Source organism: Limulus polyphemus, unplaced genomic scaffold, assembly GCF_000517525.1.
Source record: "Limulus polyphemus unplaced genomic scaffold, Limulus_polyphemus-2.1.2 Scaffold3304, whole genome shotgun sequence".
NCBI classification, from domain to species: Eukaryota; Metazoa; Arthropoda; class Merostomata; order Xiphosura; family Limulidae; genus Limulus; species Limulus polyphemus.
Window position 1 is genome coordinate 104,358 of NW_013668914.1, and position 18,141 is coordinate 122,498.

The 18,141-nt window shown below is 34.2% G+C and overlaps 1 protein-coding gene across 2 annotated transcripts in view; it reads right to left on the bottom strand.

Annotated features, from left to right (window-relative positions):
• LOC106469102 (zinc finger protein 436-like) overlaps positions 1–18,141 on the bottom strand; it is a 64,182-nt gene that overhangs the window by 39,853 nt on the left and 6,188 nt on the right. The window contains exons 3-5 of one of the 2 annotated variants that reach the window (XM_022397516.1): positions 13,144–13,256; positions 10,971–11,151; positions 5,922–6,058 (exon numbers count right to left, since the gene is read on the bottom strand). In XM_022397516.1, coding sequence (XP_022253224.1) covers positions 5,922–6,058; positions 10,971–11,151; positions 13,144–13,256 — 431 coding nt within the window. The remainder of the gene's footprint in view (positions 1–5,921; positions 6,059–10,970; positions 11,152–13,143; positions 13,257–18,141) is intronic. The other variant, XM_022397517.1, reaches the window with a different exon arrangement.

The window sequence follows — 18,141 nt, forward strand, 5'->3', positions numbered from 1 at the left end:
AATGATAAAGCAATAAAACATTTGGTTCTAGATTGGATAGAATTTCGTAGGCCTATCCCACTGTACTGTGTGATACAATAATTAAAGCGTTAGTGTACCAAAATATCGGACAACTAGATCTACGTAATTTCTGACACATGAAATTTCGCTTGTTTAACAAGTTGGTACCATTGGGTAAAATGCATAACAGATTTTTTGCTTATTACTTAAGGTGTCCAAAGGTACACCCCTTCTGGTAATAAGGTACCCTGTCGCTAGAATCTAATAATCCAACAAGTTCCTTCTTTTTATTTTGTTGCATATTAGGCCTATTTACCTGCAATACACTGCCTATTATTTAATCAATCACCAACTTTGAATTTGATGCCCCCATTTAAAACGAAACTGCAGATAAATGAAAATTGTGTTCAAAATGGAACACAACTAAACTATTCCAGACAGTGTATTATCATATCACATTCTTGCTTTATCAATTTTTTATCCTATCATTCACAGGCTAAATATTTTTCATTTGTGCATAATCCTGAAACAAACCCGTGACTTGCTTATAATCTTTTCTCTGATCTTGCCAGGCAAGGGTTCATTTCACCTGAATGACCCAGAGAGATTTTCCTCCCATTCCAGAGGTTGCCAATGTACCACTGTATGCCTTGCAGCAGTCATCAGACTCCTAGTAATTGGTCTACTTCTGACATTGATGGAATCATGAGCAGTGGAGACGGCATTTACAACACAGTGACTAGCAGGACTAACACCCCATCATTGCTGCATATTCAAGACCTGCTGACTTCTGTGACAATGAAAAACACTAATTATGATGTAACAAGATATGGTGCTATGACTGGAATGGTCGGCAAGACACCAGTAGATGAGCAATATTATAGCCTTACACACCATTGTGAAAGGCACTGAAGTGGCCTCGTCATGTTGTTTAGTGGTACATCAGTACAATGTAGCCATTTTGTAGAATCCCGATTCAGACAATGTGTTTTGTTTGGACTTGAGATGCTATGGGAATGGTGTCACCTTCAGGCACCACAGTTATGCTATCTGGGTCTATTCAGCTCCTCATATAGCACATCAGGCAGCTAACCAAAAATCTTGTTCTTAGTACACAAACTTCATTTGAAATTGTACCAATTTCTGTTCAATGCACACACAAGATCGAGAAAGGTCTCAAATGTACCAGTACTACCCAGAGTAAGATAGGAAACTTCTTCTCTAGGAAAACAGATATATATAAAATACTAGTTCAATATGTGTCGGCATGGGTTAATTTATGTGGTTGTATAGTTCCGGTGACTTTTGTTGAAGTATGGATCCATGTAAGAAATATCCACTTCTTGAATACTGCATGAAATAGATTTCACATTTATTAGGTAAATGGAACATAAAAGCTTTTTTCAAATCATAAAAAAATGAATTATATAATATTTTCTTTTTGTATTTAAGTAAAGATGACGTGAAGGCACAATCCACCTTAGAACCACTATGCAAGAAGCTCAAGATTTATCCTGATAGCCACGGTTCATGTGAGATGCTGGGACAAAAATTAATAGGCCAAATTGCCCATCAAAGCATAACTCTTCACTGGATTCAGTAAAGTTTCTGTCCAGTTCGTCTTTGCCTGATGTTCACCAGGAGCATAAAGTAGTATGTTTGACAGAAAAGTGGTGTCCTCCTGAGGACATTCATTTTCCAATTACAAACAAACACAAATATAGTCCAACATGTGAAAATACTTACCCATGGTTGAAGTATTCTGTTTCTACTGATTTTGCTTTTTGTACCAACTGTGTTTTATTTGATCTAAAGCATAAATATCAACAGTTTGGAAACACTGGTTTCAGTGGCTGGAAGTGTGCTATGGGACACGATAAGAGAATCATGATACAGTCCCACAATCAAAGTGAAAGACACAAGATAAGATACGGTTCAGTTTGAGCCAAGCATATAAAAACAGTGTTGAGAGTAACCGAGCAGCATTACTCTCAATAACTGATAAATTCTTGCACTTGCCCAGAGAAATATAATTTTCAAGGGGAACTGGAATACAGAGTTACATGAAAAAGATGGCAACTTCAACTTTTTAATCAAGTGAAAATCAAAAGTTGACAAAGCTTTACAGTTGTGCCTTGAAACAGCTCCAGCTAATGTTTGCTATATGTCGCCAAAAATTCAAAATAAATTGTTGAATGCATTGAAAAGAAGATATGACAGCGAATCAGACTTAAGACAGACAGCTCGGCATTTTTGAGCATAATGGCAGACAAATCATGTGATTGTTTAACCCAGGCTCAGTTGGCAATTTTAGTGCAATATCTTTTTGAAAATGAAGTTCATGAAGACTTTATTAACCTTGAAAGCACAGATGCTGCAACTATGTCACGTGCAGTGTTGTCTGCCTTGGAAAACTGGGGTTTTGATCTTACAAAACTTCGTGGTCAAGGGTATGATGAGTGCAGTACTATGAGCGGTGAATTAAAACAAAGAATTCAAGACAGATACTTGACTTCGACCTGATTGACGAAACTGAGCAATACCTCTTCAGCACATCATCTAGAGTATCTATGCCTCGTCTTTCTGAAACTAGGTGGCTATCTAGGGTGGATACTTTGACATGGCTTGTAGAACACTATGAAGATACGTATGCATCACTTGAAAGAATTCGTGATGAATCTTCGGGTGATTCGTCATCAAATGCATCTTCATACTTGAACTCTCTTGGCAACATTGAGTTCATTGTGTCAGTTGTGATTACACAGTTTATCTTGGGTTACATGTGTTCTCTCTCTGTGTCACTGCAATCAAACAAGTGCAATTTGACTGAGGCACAAACAGATGCTAGAAGACTGGTCAACATCATGCAGTCAAGGAGGTCTGATGCTATGTTCTTGAAGATAATGGACAGGGCAACTATCATTGTACACACTATTGGAACAACTCCATCCCTTAAAAGGCATACCTCAGTCCAAAGACATTGAGCAAACACTGAGCTAGAATCAACTAGTAATGCCATAGAGGACTATTATCATGTCAATATGTTATACCCTTTTCTAGAACATTCAGTACCTGAACACAAGGTTCCCACACAAATTGAAACCAGCACTATGGGGTTCATATCTGACCCCTATATATCAAGACAAGCTTGATGCTGAAATAATAAACACAATGAAGAAGGAGTACCAATAGGATTTGTCCACAACAAGTTTTGAACAAGAGGTTGACAACTGAATTGAGAAATATAGAAGAATTCCATATAACCAGTACCTAACACACTGGAAAAAAACATTCAGGGAATGTTCACCAACTTTCTTCCCAAACATCTATACTATAATAAATCTATTGCTGACACTTCCGGGTTGGATCATGTTCATGTGAACAATCTTTCTCCATGATGAAATTGATCAAGACAGTGGATGGGACAGATTTTGTGGTCTCGCAATGACCTATACACACACACACACACACACACACACCAAGACAGTATTATGCAAAACATTGAGCCACAAGGGCATCTTGAAGCATTTTGATTCATCTGGTCACAGATGCATCAATCTTGCCTTCAAGACATGATAATTGTACTGCAATATCTGAACAATACATACTGCCCCTTTCATTAATTAAGGCCTACTCATTATCCATCAGAAACAATGCATATTAAAGTTTCAAGAAGTTGTTTTAAATTTTGGCCCTTTAATAATAAAAACTGCTCTTCAACATCTTATATGTAATGAGCACAACTGTAAAAAGACAGTCAAATTGCATCTATTATTGTAATATGGTGATGCTACTCTGGTTTTATTTGCAGATATAGGTATTACTTATCTTGATATTACATGATGTCAGCTGTAATGGGAAACCTTGTTCTTTTTTGTTTGTTTCTTATTTGTTTTTCTTGTTTTTTTTTGGTTAGGAATAATGTTTTCATTGACTGTGGCTATACTTTGGTAAATATATCAAATCAAAACATAACGAACAAAAAGAGAAACTATATTTTGTGTACATAATCCTAGAATCTGGTCCTTTTGTTATCTATACATGAAATAAAGAATATCACCATCTTAAAATGCTTGTATAAACTACCCGAGTGGCACAAATTAATGGAGGGAATGTACTTACAAGCTAATATAAATGTTTATGTACTACATATAGCCTACTGTGTGATAATGTTAAAAAATGATCCATGATAAATGCTTGGACGTTTACGTGTCTTTTTTTTTTTCCTTCCAAAATCTGGTATGCATGTATATATTCAATCATTCTACTGACAATAAATGTATACCTGGCTTGTATGTACACTTGAACAATCTGTGAGTAGAGTATAAATTGAACAAACCAAAAACCCTCCAAGAACTGCATAGAATGGCTGTGAGAGGGCTCAAATTTCAAGAACAATTACAGCTAAAACAACAGTGCTCCCCAACTGATTGTAATTTTTTGCCTCAATAAATTTATATCTCTGGTTACAGCCATGGTATCCTCTGACATGTTCAAACATAACTATTACTTGAAAGCTATTTGTTACACTATACACAAACATGAGCAACTGCAAAATTTATTCCAGGTGGGGCAAGCCATCGCAGAGCACAGGCTATTTGTCTTGAAGTTTGAATGCAATGCTCTTGTTGATTATGGCTTACTTATATGAACTTAATTTCATCATTTATAATTAAACAGTACTATTTTCTAACATATTTTATAAATAAATTATTCAAATAAATTTTCTTCTCAAATTCCAGAGGGGTGACAAATGCTCCCCTCTTTTCCCCATCCTGCAGATACCCATGTACACAACTATATAGTTTCTCCCCAGTATTTGTTCTCTGATGTGCTTTATCCTATATCTTTTCAACACCTCTTTATAGCTACTCCCCAGTGTGTACCCTCTGATGTCTTTTAAGATGACCGTTACTTCTAAACTCTCTATCACACACTGCACAACTGTATTGTTTCTCTCCAGTATGTATCCTATCATGTACTTTAAGCTGCCTATTACTTCTGAATTTTTTACCACATACAACACAACTGTACGGTTTTTCTCTAGTATGAACTTTCTCATGTTCAGTAAGATGACTATTACTTCTGAATTTTTTATAACACACTGCACAACTGTATGGTTGTTCCCCTGTGTGTATCTTTTGATGTGTTTTAAGATAACTATTTCTTGCAAATTCTCTACCACACTCTACACAACCGTAAGGTTTTTCCCCAGTGTGCAACCTTATGTGTTCTTTTAGGTAATAATTACTTCCAAATTCCTTTCCACACATAACACACCTGTATGGTTTCTTCCCAGTATGTACCTTCTCATGAGCTTTAAGAGTACTACTCCTAACAAATTCTTTGCCACACACCATGCAACTGTAAGGTTTCTCACCAGTGTGTAACCTCATATGTTCTTTCAAGTAATAACTACTTCCAAACTCCTTGCCACACATACTACATCCATATAGTTTCTCCCCAGTATGTACCTTCTCATGTGCTTTAAGTTTACTACTCCTAACAAATTCTTTCCCACACACAACACAGTTGTATGGTTTTTCCCCAGTGTGGATCCTTTGATGAGTTGTAAGATGACTATTACTTCTGAATTCTTTACCACACACAACACAACTGTATGGTTTCTCTCCTGTGTGTATCATCTGATGTGTTTTAAGATAACTACTACTTCCAAATTGTTTGCCACACTTTACGCAACTGTATGGTTTCTCCCCAGTATGTATTCGCTGATGCGTTTTAAGATTACTGTTGCTAACAAACTGTTTACCACACACTACACAACTATATGATTTCTCCCCAGTATGTCTCCTCACATGTTCTTTTAAGTGATAATTTCTTCCAAATTCCTTGCTACACACAGGACATTTGTATAGTTTATTTCCACTTTGTGAAGATTTTTGTCGTTTTTGTCTATTTACCCTTGAAGATATTCTGTCAAACCCATCACCACTGCTCGATTCCAGGAATTTGCAGTTTTGTGTCTTTGTGAAAGTAGATTTTTGTGATGAAATATAATATCCAGAAAGCTTCTTTTCCTCATCGTTGTTCGAATGGTCTACAATCAACAGATAGATCCAAACAAATATAGTAATTACTAAGAATATCTTACAAAAATCTAATAACTTCTTAAATATTTTTATAGTGACTTAACAGAATAACTTTAAAAATGTACCAATACATTTGTATATTATTGTAATGGCTCCTATTATTGGGCAAGTTCTTATTCAGTACTATGTGCTGAAAATAAGAATACAAAGTCCAGTCAATATCATAATAATGAATGCATCTTATATCTTTGTAAGTTCTACAAACTAAATACAGGTTAGCTTAAGTAATGTTTGTGATAGGCATAACATCACAGTTATTGCTGATTTGCTCTTATAGACTTTCTTATATTTCTAGTACTTTGTTGAAACACAAACTTAATATTGGGAAAACTCAAAAGTGAATAACAGCTCAAAAGAAAAACCCTGAACTTTTTAAGAGCCCCAATAAACAGCATAGGAACGAGATGTGTGATCCTAAAAAGACATTAAAAACAAAATATTTTGTGATAACTTTCTAGACAGAAAATTTAAAAAATCTCTTTTAATTTAATCCTAACACCCTTCCAATAGTAGATACAGGTACACCTGCTGTAATTTTATAACATGGATTTGGATTTACACAATTTATTTTTAGCACCAGATATGCTACAACAAGTTGCATAATTTGGAGTTATGTGGATTTCAAATACAGAAAAAATTTAAAAATATAAAAAAATGTGAAACAAACATGCAATTACCCTGCAAAACAATCATGTCAATTCTGTGACAAAGGTTATGTAGATGAAACCAGAAGAAGCATTGACATGAGAGTTTCTGAACATAAAAAAAGATATAAAATATGGAACTCAAAGCAATGTCACTTTTCTTCATATTAGAGAATCTGGTCATCAAATCAGTTGGAAATCAACGATAATTTTATACGAAATGGATAACTACATAAAAAGATGAATTGTCTAAAGTTGCTTAATCAAAACTTTGCCCAATTTGAACACCTCCCAAGATCACTTTAAGCTAAATGACTTCCTGACCTAAGAACAGTGGTCACATAAGCGTTTGCTGACCAGTTTTTTCTGCCAGAAGATAATATCGGACTGAAGAGGATGCACGAATGTGTTAAAACTAGTTTCTCTGATTTCAGACTTTTGACAGTTCATTCCGCTTAATGTGGTTTTTTTTTTCACTAATTTCTACACACAATATTGTGTTATTTGTCTTCAAATGAAATGTCTTGCTTGTAATATTTGTTTCTTTTCATTAATACATATCAATACATGTTGTAAAAGTGGTTTATATCATTAATAAAACTGACTTTAAGAGAAAAATAATTTTGCAGGAATGCATCCCTTACTTATAACATTGTTCCTATGGGAAAACCTGCATATTATAACGCAAGTTTGTATAATATGCCATTTTTAGGAACACATTCTGTGCATTATAGCAGGTATACCTGTACAATACCTGACCTCTATAGTACTGTTACTATTTATTTACTTTTATGATCTGTGACTAACCAGTTCAACAATACTTTAGTATGCTTCACCAGGCACCGTTCCAATATATTATTGCAGTTTTATAGTGACTATCATTTAAGATCAGTTTTGTTATCTGTAACATTCATAGACCCTTGAAAATGATGTAAGCCTAAACATCAGATTGAAAATATATTTATCTGAAGATGTTTGGCATCCTCATTGAAAAATAAAAAATCACATTAGGTTTTCTGCATTGATTAAATGAAAAAAAAACACATTAGGTTTTCTATATTGATTAAATGAAAAAATAAAAAATCACATTAGGTTTTCTGTATTGATTAAATGCTTTTGATTAAATCATAAAATTAGAGGAAGATTTCCAAACTTTTTCACATTCTGTTCATTCACATGATATTCAATTTACAAAACAAATAAAATTCTAACCATAACATCAGAAAACTCAGTGAAATTTACAGCTTTTTCAATGCTGCCATGACATATATAGAAGTTTTAATTTTCTATGTTATTTGTGACACTTCTGTTTCAGTTATTGATGTCATCAATTAAATTGTGTATCAGTAATATTCAAAAAGTTAAAAATGAACAATGCGCATTACACTATCATACCTAAAGAAATGCAGTAAAAAGTTTAAACAAATTATTTTGTGTGGTTTTCTTATTTTTTTATTAAAGCTGAATTACAAAGATGAAAATAAACAGTTCCCCCTAAACTATTTTGATGGTCAATACTATACTTTAAACTATAGTACAAACTTTTACCTTAAAAAATTTTACATTTGCTTTGGTCTGTTACAGCAATCTACAATATTCAATAATAACTGATATCTCAAATTAAGCAGGTGAGGTGACTGTATCAGTAACTATTCTATTTATCTATCAGTCTTTGATATGATTCACAGGAAAAATTAACAAATATAATGGTGATTTTTTTCTTTCATATTTGATGTATTTCATAAAATGCCAAATAGTGAGTTAAACATTTTACAAATGTTTCATTCTCCATACATTGACACTATATGCCTGCATTAATATCTATCATGTATTTATGTGGATAGCAATAAGCATTTCTTATGTCTCTGGAAGAAATAACTCTTTGGAAATGTAGCCAAATGTTCAAACAACCTTCTCCTTCCTTGGCAAACATACTATCACATTCTTCTACAGCCATTTCGATTGTTTTTTTTAATCCTTTATCTCCTCAATGACATTTTCCTGTCCTCTCTAAATTATTTATACTTATCTTGCATATCTAAAAAATCACTACTGAGCAGCTATTTAACCATCAAAATGCTTTGAAAATGTAATCTTATCTGATTCATCAATTTCTATCCAACTAGTACATTTTGTCCAACCATGTAAGCAAAATACTGTTAAACATTCTAGTTCCATGCATCTACCACAATATAATTTGGATAAACAATAGTAGATTCCATATTTTGCAACTGACCATTCCTACTCTGATTCCCCCTACTTCCAGCATATGACTTCTCAAAGCTGAGGTATAGGCAGTTACTTTACAACATGATGATAGTTTGAAACATTTATACAACAAAATTTTAATTTTCTGATTTTATGGTTTGTAACAAACGTAACGTCATTTATTTCCTTAACACATATTTGTTAGTAATTCAAATGTACAGCAGGTCCACATGAATTAGCAATAATGTTCTACATTAATTCACCAATCATCATTACTACACCAAAATACATCTTATTTTTAATAAACTTATAAGCCTAATCCTTAGAATTATGAAAAAAACCTGTCAAAAAATTGGTAACATCCATATTAAATATACAAAAGTATGGTTACCTACTTTTACTAATAAATCAAAGTACCATGGATTATCTCCAAACATTTTTAACTTTACATACCTGTAATCTTTAGTCAACTGATCTTGATTTTATGTCATCTACAACTCTCATGATATAATATTGAACACAAAAACTAGAAGAGCAGTGGAAGCTAAAAGGCCTAATATCCATGATATTCATGCTAGACTTTGGACTTCATGAAAAATACTTTAGTACATATAGTATGTAAAATGAGAAAGGAATCATGGCCATCCAGGGATGGAGTGGGGAGCAAGAGGGGGAACTGGCCCATCCCCCTGTAAAATGAGAAACATAATCCTTTCTTTATTCATTTAGCATATGTATATGGATTTTTTATTCAATTCACAATTTCACACTACTTTGCCCCCTGGAATAATTTATGATTTATGTGAAGGTTCGATACTTGCCTCAATCAGTATACTTCCTATGGTCTTAGAGTCATAGGTTTAGTCATATCAAACATAAACCTATACTATAAAGTGGATCAACAAACAGAAACTTATTTAAAATGTGGATAACTTTTTTTTCTATGCTACAAGACTGTTTACACATTTACAGTGATGAATATATGCTAAAAGAGAAATTATTGTATAACTAAATCAAAAAGTATGTTGTGTAGAATTGTGTTAAAAACTTCAAAAACGTTCATACAAAATTTTGTTTTCTTTTTTTTGTTAAAAACATTAGTTATTGCAAAAGATTATGTATATCATTATTTTCTTTTCATTTCCAGCTTTTGTGAAATTTTCTACATATACTTTATAAATCAAACAAGAAAAAGAAAGTGATGTACACCCTCAATTTCTAAGCCATATATTTAACTCTCTTATTCCCTTTTATTCTATTTACAAGTAAATTCAAATGAAAACCTTAGTTTTGTATGAATGAATGATGAGGGAAACATTGTAAAAATCAAGATCATTGTGTAATGCATGATACTATTTGTCATTTCAGAATAACACCCGAACATCTTTTCCTAATGCAACACTTGGTAGAAAAGCCTTGTTACACATCAGAACCTTTTGGATACAAACCAAAAGTGCAAAAGGTTGCTTTATATTCTACTTTATAACATCTCAGATGAAAGGTGTACTTCTAGATACACTCTAAAACCAAAACTGTAGTATGCATATTGCTCTACAAAACATTTGTATGATTATCAATATCAAGCTTGATGCAGAAATACCACTTTTATACTAGTGTCTTTACCACATGGATAATGAATATACCGTATTGGCCTAATTATAGGGCAATCTCGAATATAAAACAACCCTTTTCAAAAAAGCATGGGAAAGAAAAAAAATTGAGTTTCATAACATCCTTTCTTAGGTTCGCAAAAAAAATATTATAACAGAATAGCCTGCAGGTGGATTAGTTGCAAGAATTAGCAATGACCTTGAGCAAACATCTGGCACTTATGCATAGATGGGTGCTATTTGGACATTCAAGAATGGGACAGGCTAGAGTATAGGGAAGGGGCCTGTGGTCAGCCATGATTATAAGGCAACTACAAATTTTACAGCCTAATTATTAATAAAAAAACATCACCTTATAATTAAGCCAATACAGTACTTATCAACACATTTATACTCACTTGATAAAACTTCTAGCTCAGAGTTAATTTGTTGGAACTCTTCTTTTGGTTCTTTTTTCAAACCAATAACATCATGTTTTGTACAATCAGGAATTTCATCATCACTCTTGCTGAACTTGGAAATAATGCCATCCTGTGCTGAAAGATCAGGTTGCTCCATTTTTATTCTCACATCTGGGTTCTAAAATATTTACGACACATGTAAGAACCCAATAACAAATAACAACTAGTGTTGGCATTTAACTCTTTTTAATATATAGAATTAAAAACCTTCATAATATACTACAAAAGTTCAGTCTTAATTTTCTTTTCATATTTACAGAAAAGAAAAAAATAAGAAACTAGAGCAAAATTAAAGACAATCATTGAAATCATGGAAAATCTAAGGCACTTAATTGTCTGAATGCAATTCCTATTTCTCTACTATAACATTTCGTTAGAAACCAGAATTTGATGTGATGTGTATTTTAAAACTCTACCACAGTGGTTAGGTTTGCACTGAATATCCACCTAAAAATACATACATAAAAAATTTGGATGTGTGGTGCAGCACTTCTGTAAATCCTACTGCTTCCCTAGAAAAGGATTCAATTCATAGGAAAACAGTCCTTAGAAAACTTACTCCAACGTTAATAGCATTCCTGGTTGGTTTTAAAAAAAAGCAATGATCTGAACTCTACAATTTACATTTACATATATAGAAATTAAAGTCCTGAAACTATGATATGTTTGTCACTAGGTAGACTTTAATTATGAAATAAACTGAACTGAATTCTTGATCTATGACTACTCTGGGTGAGAATGAGAAGAATTAAACATTATGTAATGCAGGAAATGGGAGATAAAGTGTAGCATGTTGTTGATATACTCACTGTCAGACATTCTTCTAAAGAAATTTGTGCTGCTGACGATAAAGGAAAGAACAAGATTCAAATCTGTTAAAGTTGAAAACATCAACATGTCAATATAAATATACACAACAAACGGATATAATCAACTACAAAAGAAAACAGGCAAATAGTTACATGCATAATGTTGTAATTGCCAGAATGACAAAACAAACATGCAGAACCACTGAAGATGGATTGTATGAGATACAGATGACAGTAAACTGCACAATGTACATACCAAATCAAGGTTCTGATCAATTATTTCATTTAAGTAAATGTGGTAACACCAACATTAGAGAAGAAAGACAAACCTTTCCAAGCAAATATAAGCTATGGCATATCTTTCCACTCTAGAATAGAAAGAACAAGTCATCAGAGACAGTGAAAGAGTCAAACTAACAACATGAATGTCTGAAGGTTCCAGAGAGTAGAAAATAATGACAGACATAAAGGGAAACACAATCCCAGAGACACTACATGAGTATCATGATACAAAATAAGAGGCAAGGATTACTACAAACTGATGATAGGAAAGAAAACCAGGAGATACTTGTAAACCACATACACTATATACTTCTGAACCCTGGTACCTGTGAGCCAGGATAAAACTCTTGAAAACATTAAGACATTTCTAAACTGGTACAGATAGGTCATTCTATGAATACCCTATTAAAAAATAAATAAATAAGCTATAAAAAGAGAATGTTCAAATTACACAATATGCTAAACACAAAATAGAAAATATTAATTCTTTAAAAGACAATGGGCGTGATATGACTCCAGCACACAATGGTCAAACCTAAGTTTGGAGGCTTTGGTAAGAAGAGTACAAAACAGCATCAAAACCAGAATACGTATTGCTTTGTGCCCCACAAAATCAAATCATTACTGTAGCTCCAGTAAGAAGAGTGAACAATACTGTATGAAGAACAGTACCTAGAGGACTTAATACATTTAAATGTCAATTCAATACTGGTCCACTTTAATCGTTCATTTTAGAACAAATAATAATAATACTAATAATAATTATACAACAATAATAATACTTAAAACAGTCGAGTGATGTTATTCCTACCTGTCGTCTGACTAATGTTGCCAACAATTCAGCAACTTACACTGACCTTCTGGTTGTGACTGCAAACACTGTAAACAATCATGAAACACCAGGCAAATGTAGTCCAATAAAATAACATTACAACCAAAATACTACGCAAATGATGTTGCATATATAGCTATTTAACACACACAAACAAGTGTACACAAAGTTTAAATCTACAAATTACCTTAATTTTCACAGGGACTTCATAATTCCTCTCTTCTTGCTCTTCCTTTGTTACTTCAAATTCAAAACTGGAATGTAAAGATTCTTCTTTGAGGAAAGCAGACTCTTCTGTCCCTAAAAGTATAAATTAGTTTAATAGCAACAAATTTGAGTTTTAAATCACTACATTGTAATAAACTTTCATTCTCAAGTAATACTTTGACACACTAACCCAGTGTATTTGTATGTTGTATTAAATTTGGATTATCAAGGCGAGAATCAACAGTCTGCTGCAATAGAGGGCAGCACTTTACAGTCACCAAAAAGTATCTGGATAGTTAGACCTACACTTTCAAATGTATAATAGAAACTTCTGTCTTAAACAAATCTGATGTCCATATTGATTTCTTATCACAATCCACTAAGTTCAACAGTAACTGGTAGTTAAAGTTAGACAAGATTAGGTATTTCTATCATTAAACATTCTAGCTATTTATCAGTGGTTTTATTCTTTAATAAAATCTTAAAGTCTGATCTTATTCACATGAAACATTACACAAGTGTTTTCTTAAGAAGGTGTTTTTTTGCAGTTATACTTGACTTACGCTGCCACTAATCTTCAAGGACTGCTTTAATTTAAGTGGTTTTCAATTTTACCCTTATGTTAAAATGGATATATATCTACACATTTTTATCTACTTGCACATACATTGAAGTAAACATTTCAGAAATGTTTCATACATTAACATCATATATGTGTAAATATTTACTATGTCTTTATATGTATATATATGTTTTAGTTTTTATTTTGCTTCCAACAATATTATATTCACAGAAGAGCTTTTGAAGCTTGTAAACTATTATCTCCTTCATCAGCAAATCGACTTTCACAATGGCATTCTTCTTCATACATTTACATTTGTTCTTTAATCCTTTATCTTTCTCTTCTATAACATTTTTGTGTCTCCACTCAATTATTTATTCCAATCTTGCATATTTAGAAAAGCACAACTGAGAAGCCATTTCACAAGATAATTAGGCTTGAGAAAGAGATGATGGATTTACATAACATTTGTGTAGTCTTATTTGATTCATCAGTTTCCAGCCAATTAGCATATTTTATCTTACCAAGTAATATAAAATAATGTTGGACATTCCAGTTTTATGCCACTTCCACTAGAATCTGTAGATAAATAATAATACTAGACAGTGATTTTGTACTTGACAATTCCTACATCAACTCTGAAATACTGTTCTGAATGCACTGTTCAACTCCCTATATTTCAGCCAAGATGTTTGGTTGACAATTGACCTTTTCAATATCCATATAAATCCATACAGTATCAATAATATTCATATCAAGACTCCATTCAAACAAGGCCATGACTGTGAGCATTCCATGGGCTTCTTTACTTCCAGGTGCTGATTTAAAGACTAAGTATGCCTGGTCAGACACCACTTGCCATAGAGTGGGATCAAAAACATATCTAGCAAAAGGCCCCTGTAAAGTAAAATAAAAACGAATGGAGCAGTCTACATACCCACATAGGGAAGATGGAAAAGGGCAGCCAGGGACAAGGTAAGGTTATGGATCTGATGGGAAGAAAACACGAAAAAGATGACAAACATTCAGAGAAAGGGAAGAATACGCCATGCAAAGTGACCGGCAAATACAATCCATAAGGAGAATGGGAGAACAATCACAGAAAAAAGTAGGATTCCAACAAAGAAACAAACGGACTCTGGAACCACAGAAGGATGCAGTGCATGTCATATATCATCTAAGGGCTTTGATCGGGCAAAAGAGTCAGTCAGAATCAGAATGGTCCTAAAGGTGGGAGATGGAGGGAAGGAATGATGAGTGAAATCAGGATTATTCTCCCGAGCAGCCAAAGTCTTGGGCAAAAAGGAAAGTTCAAGAACTATAAACAAAACATAGTGAACCCGAATTGCAAACACTTTGGAAAGAAGGTGACCACATAACAACTATATGAGGAACAGGGATGACAAAGAAAAGTAACATAATGGCAAAGGTTCAAACGGAGGACAAGTAATGGCATGAGAGGTTCCAGTCCTGGAGAGAAGCAGGGCAGGGAGGATGAGAAATGAAGCATGAGTGAATTCACATTGACAGTACATGAGATTGGAACACAGAAGCAAATCTGGTAAACCAAAAGGTGGAAGACAAAAGTGCCCTATAACCTGTAAAAAAGGAAACTGATGGGTCCCAGTCATAAAGCCAAGTGAAAAAAGATGGCAATGAAGGAATGGTAGGAAAGGAATGATGATAACCTAGGAATATAGACCAACAGAATTAAGGATATTCACCTATGTTGGTAAACTGACAAAGAGGAAGGAAGAACTGGACAGAAACCAAGGAAGCAAAACAACTGGAAAGTTCCTCCCTTCAGAAGAGGGTCCAGACAAAAGCTATGCATGAAGACGAAGTGTGTGTATGGATGGATGATGCACACTGGAGTGTTGGAGGCGAAGACAGAGGAAGGGGAGGCAACACCAAAAGCTGCTGCAGAAATGGAAACTATATCAAAGCCAGCCAATACGATGCCACCAGCACAATACAACACAGAATGGTCTGAACTATTGATAGGACATGAGAAAGAAGATGAATAGGAGAATATGCATAAAGGTAACTACCTGTCCAATCCTGACTGAAAGCAGCCACTGCTCCCACCAATGAATGAGGAACAGGGGACCAAAAACAGGGAAGGTGAGGATTGAGATGAGAGGAAAAAGAGTCCAAATTGGGGACACTCCATAGCACGCACAATTTCTGAAAAATGAAAGGATCAAACTACTACCCCATCAGGATGGGATAACCAATCCACAACCAGATTCAGGGCACCCATAATAAAACATGTTAACATAATGATATTATAGCAGTGGGCCCAATATAGACAATCCAAAGTTTGAAAATAAAGGTCTTTCAACTTGGTGCCCCATGCCTGGTGACGTAAGACACTGCCATAAAATTTTCAGAGTGGATCACCACCACCTGGTCTCGAAGAGCCAGAAGGAGGGTAAGTACTGCCTAATGGACAGCAAAAAGTTCAAAGAGATTGATGTGGAGAATGAATTCAAAAATAGTTTCCCACCCCTAACGGAAAGAGAAGCATCTGTAAAAAAGTGACAATCTGAAGAGGAAATCCCTACAGTAATATTGGGGTGATCTAACCACTAGTAAAACTCAGACTGGAAGTAAGAGGAGCATCCAAGGGAACCCTAACAAAGCACCATTGGTTGATCAAAACCCACTGAAGATGGTGCACGTGAGCATGACCAAGAGGAATGAGGGATTCAATAAAAGCCCATGTCCCCAAAAGAAATAGAACCTCATATGCAGAAGGAAAGGGAGAATAGAGATGCCATGTACAAGACATTTCATATCTCTCAACTGAAGACTGGTCCCGATACAGAAATGAGGTGAGAAATACACCAAGAAGAGCCAGAAATTGAGTAATTGTGAGGAATGACTTCCCCACCTTGATAAGCCAACCCACCCAGGTATCTTCCCAAAAAAGAAACTGAGTATGTAGGGCAGAGTCAGTGTATGAGGAAGCTGGAAATAGCCAATCATCCACGTAATGGTGTGAATGAAGGCCCTGGGAATGAAGCAGTCGAGCAAAGATCCTGACCACTTGGCAGAACAAATAGGGAGCCAAGGAAAAGCTGATTGGAAAAGCTTGAAACTGAAAGATACACCCACAATGAACAAAACAAAGAAAATGTCTTGATGCCGGAGAGATGGGAATATGTAGATATGCATCCAACAAATCGAACTACATTATTCAAAACCAGGAGAGAAAAAGGCCTGGGTAAGACCTCTGTAATTACACACGACAGATAAACATATTCAGGATGGGGAAAAAAGGCTACCCAGAGTCACATCCACTCATACAGACACACTTAGCTACTAGTATGACAGATCATTCCCCACAAATCATAGCCATCACATCAGCGGCCAATAACTGTGGTACCGATCCCATAAACATAGTCAGTAAATCCGCTGTAGCAGTTACAGCAATGGTAGTCATGACCACCTGAAACTGTGAGTGCATAACTCACATAGTTGAAAATTTTAACAAACAATATAAAAGTGAGAGTAGATAATGAAAATAAATTGCAACTCCCCACAAAAAGTGGAAAATGACAATAATTGAAGTGGAAAAATACATGAAAGTAAAACTGCATGGATATAATAACTAAATCAGGAGCAAATACAAACACATCTGCACAATAAGACTGCCAATACAGAAGTGATTAACAAGTGCATGATTAGAGAGGGTGCTAGCTACGATATGGGTAGTGTTGCACTCCTTTTGGTGGAGAATTGCTGCATGATCATTTACATGTTGACATTCAGAAAAAAGTGGGAGTTACAAGGCTAGTGACAAGTAAACATTTTGCACTGATAGGGAGCTGTACAAGCCAATAAAGATTTTTGTGAGAGGAGGTAAAATATCATATTGGAAATAATTCTTATAAAATTAAGCTGTTTTTTTTTCCAATTTCTATTTAACTCTCTGTTTATGATCTCAGTCAGGTTCACTTACCTTGTAACCAAATCATTATCAAACTATATGTACTATAAATAAAAGTGACATAAAACCTGCGAACCTTCAGTTTCTAAACCATATATTTAAAAAACACATTTTTATATCTTAATTCTTTTCCTACTTTTTTTGAATGACAACCTTAATATAATATGAATGAACATTATAAAAATTCAGATCAATGTGTATGATCCATGATGTTTATCTGTCATTTCAGAATATATCACACAAAAATCTTTTCCTAGTGCAGCACTTAGTAGAACAGACTAATTACACCTTGAACTAATTTAGATACAAAACCAAAGTTCAGAAATGAGAGAGTATATTCTACTTACTGTTATACACATGTGTGTACCACATGGTAAATGAATATACCGTATTTTTCGGAATATAAGACGCACCCTTATTTTGAATACAAAGCTTTAGGGGTAAAAAAAGCTACAGTTGCA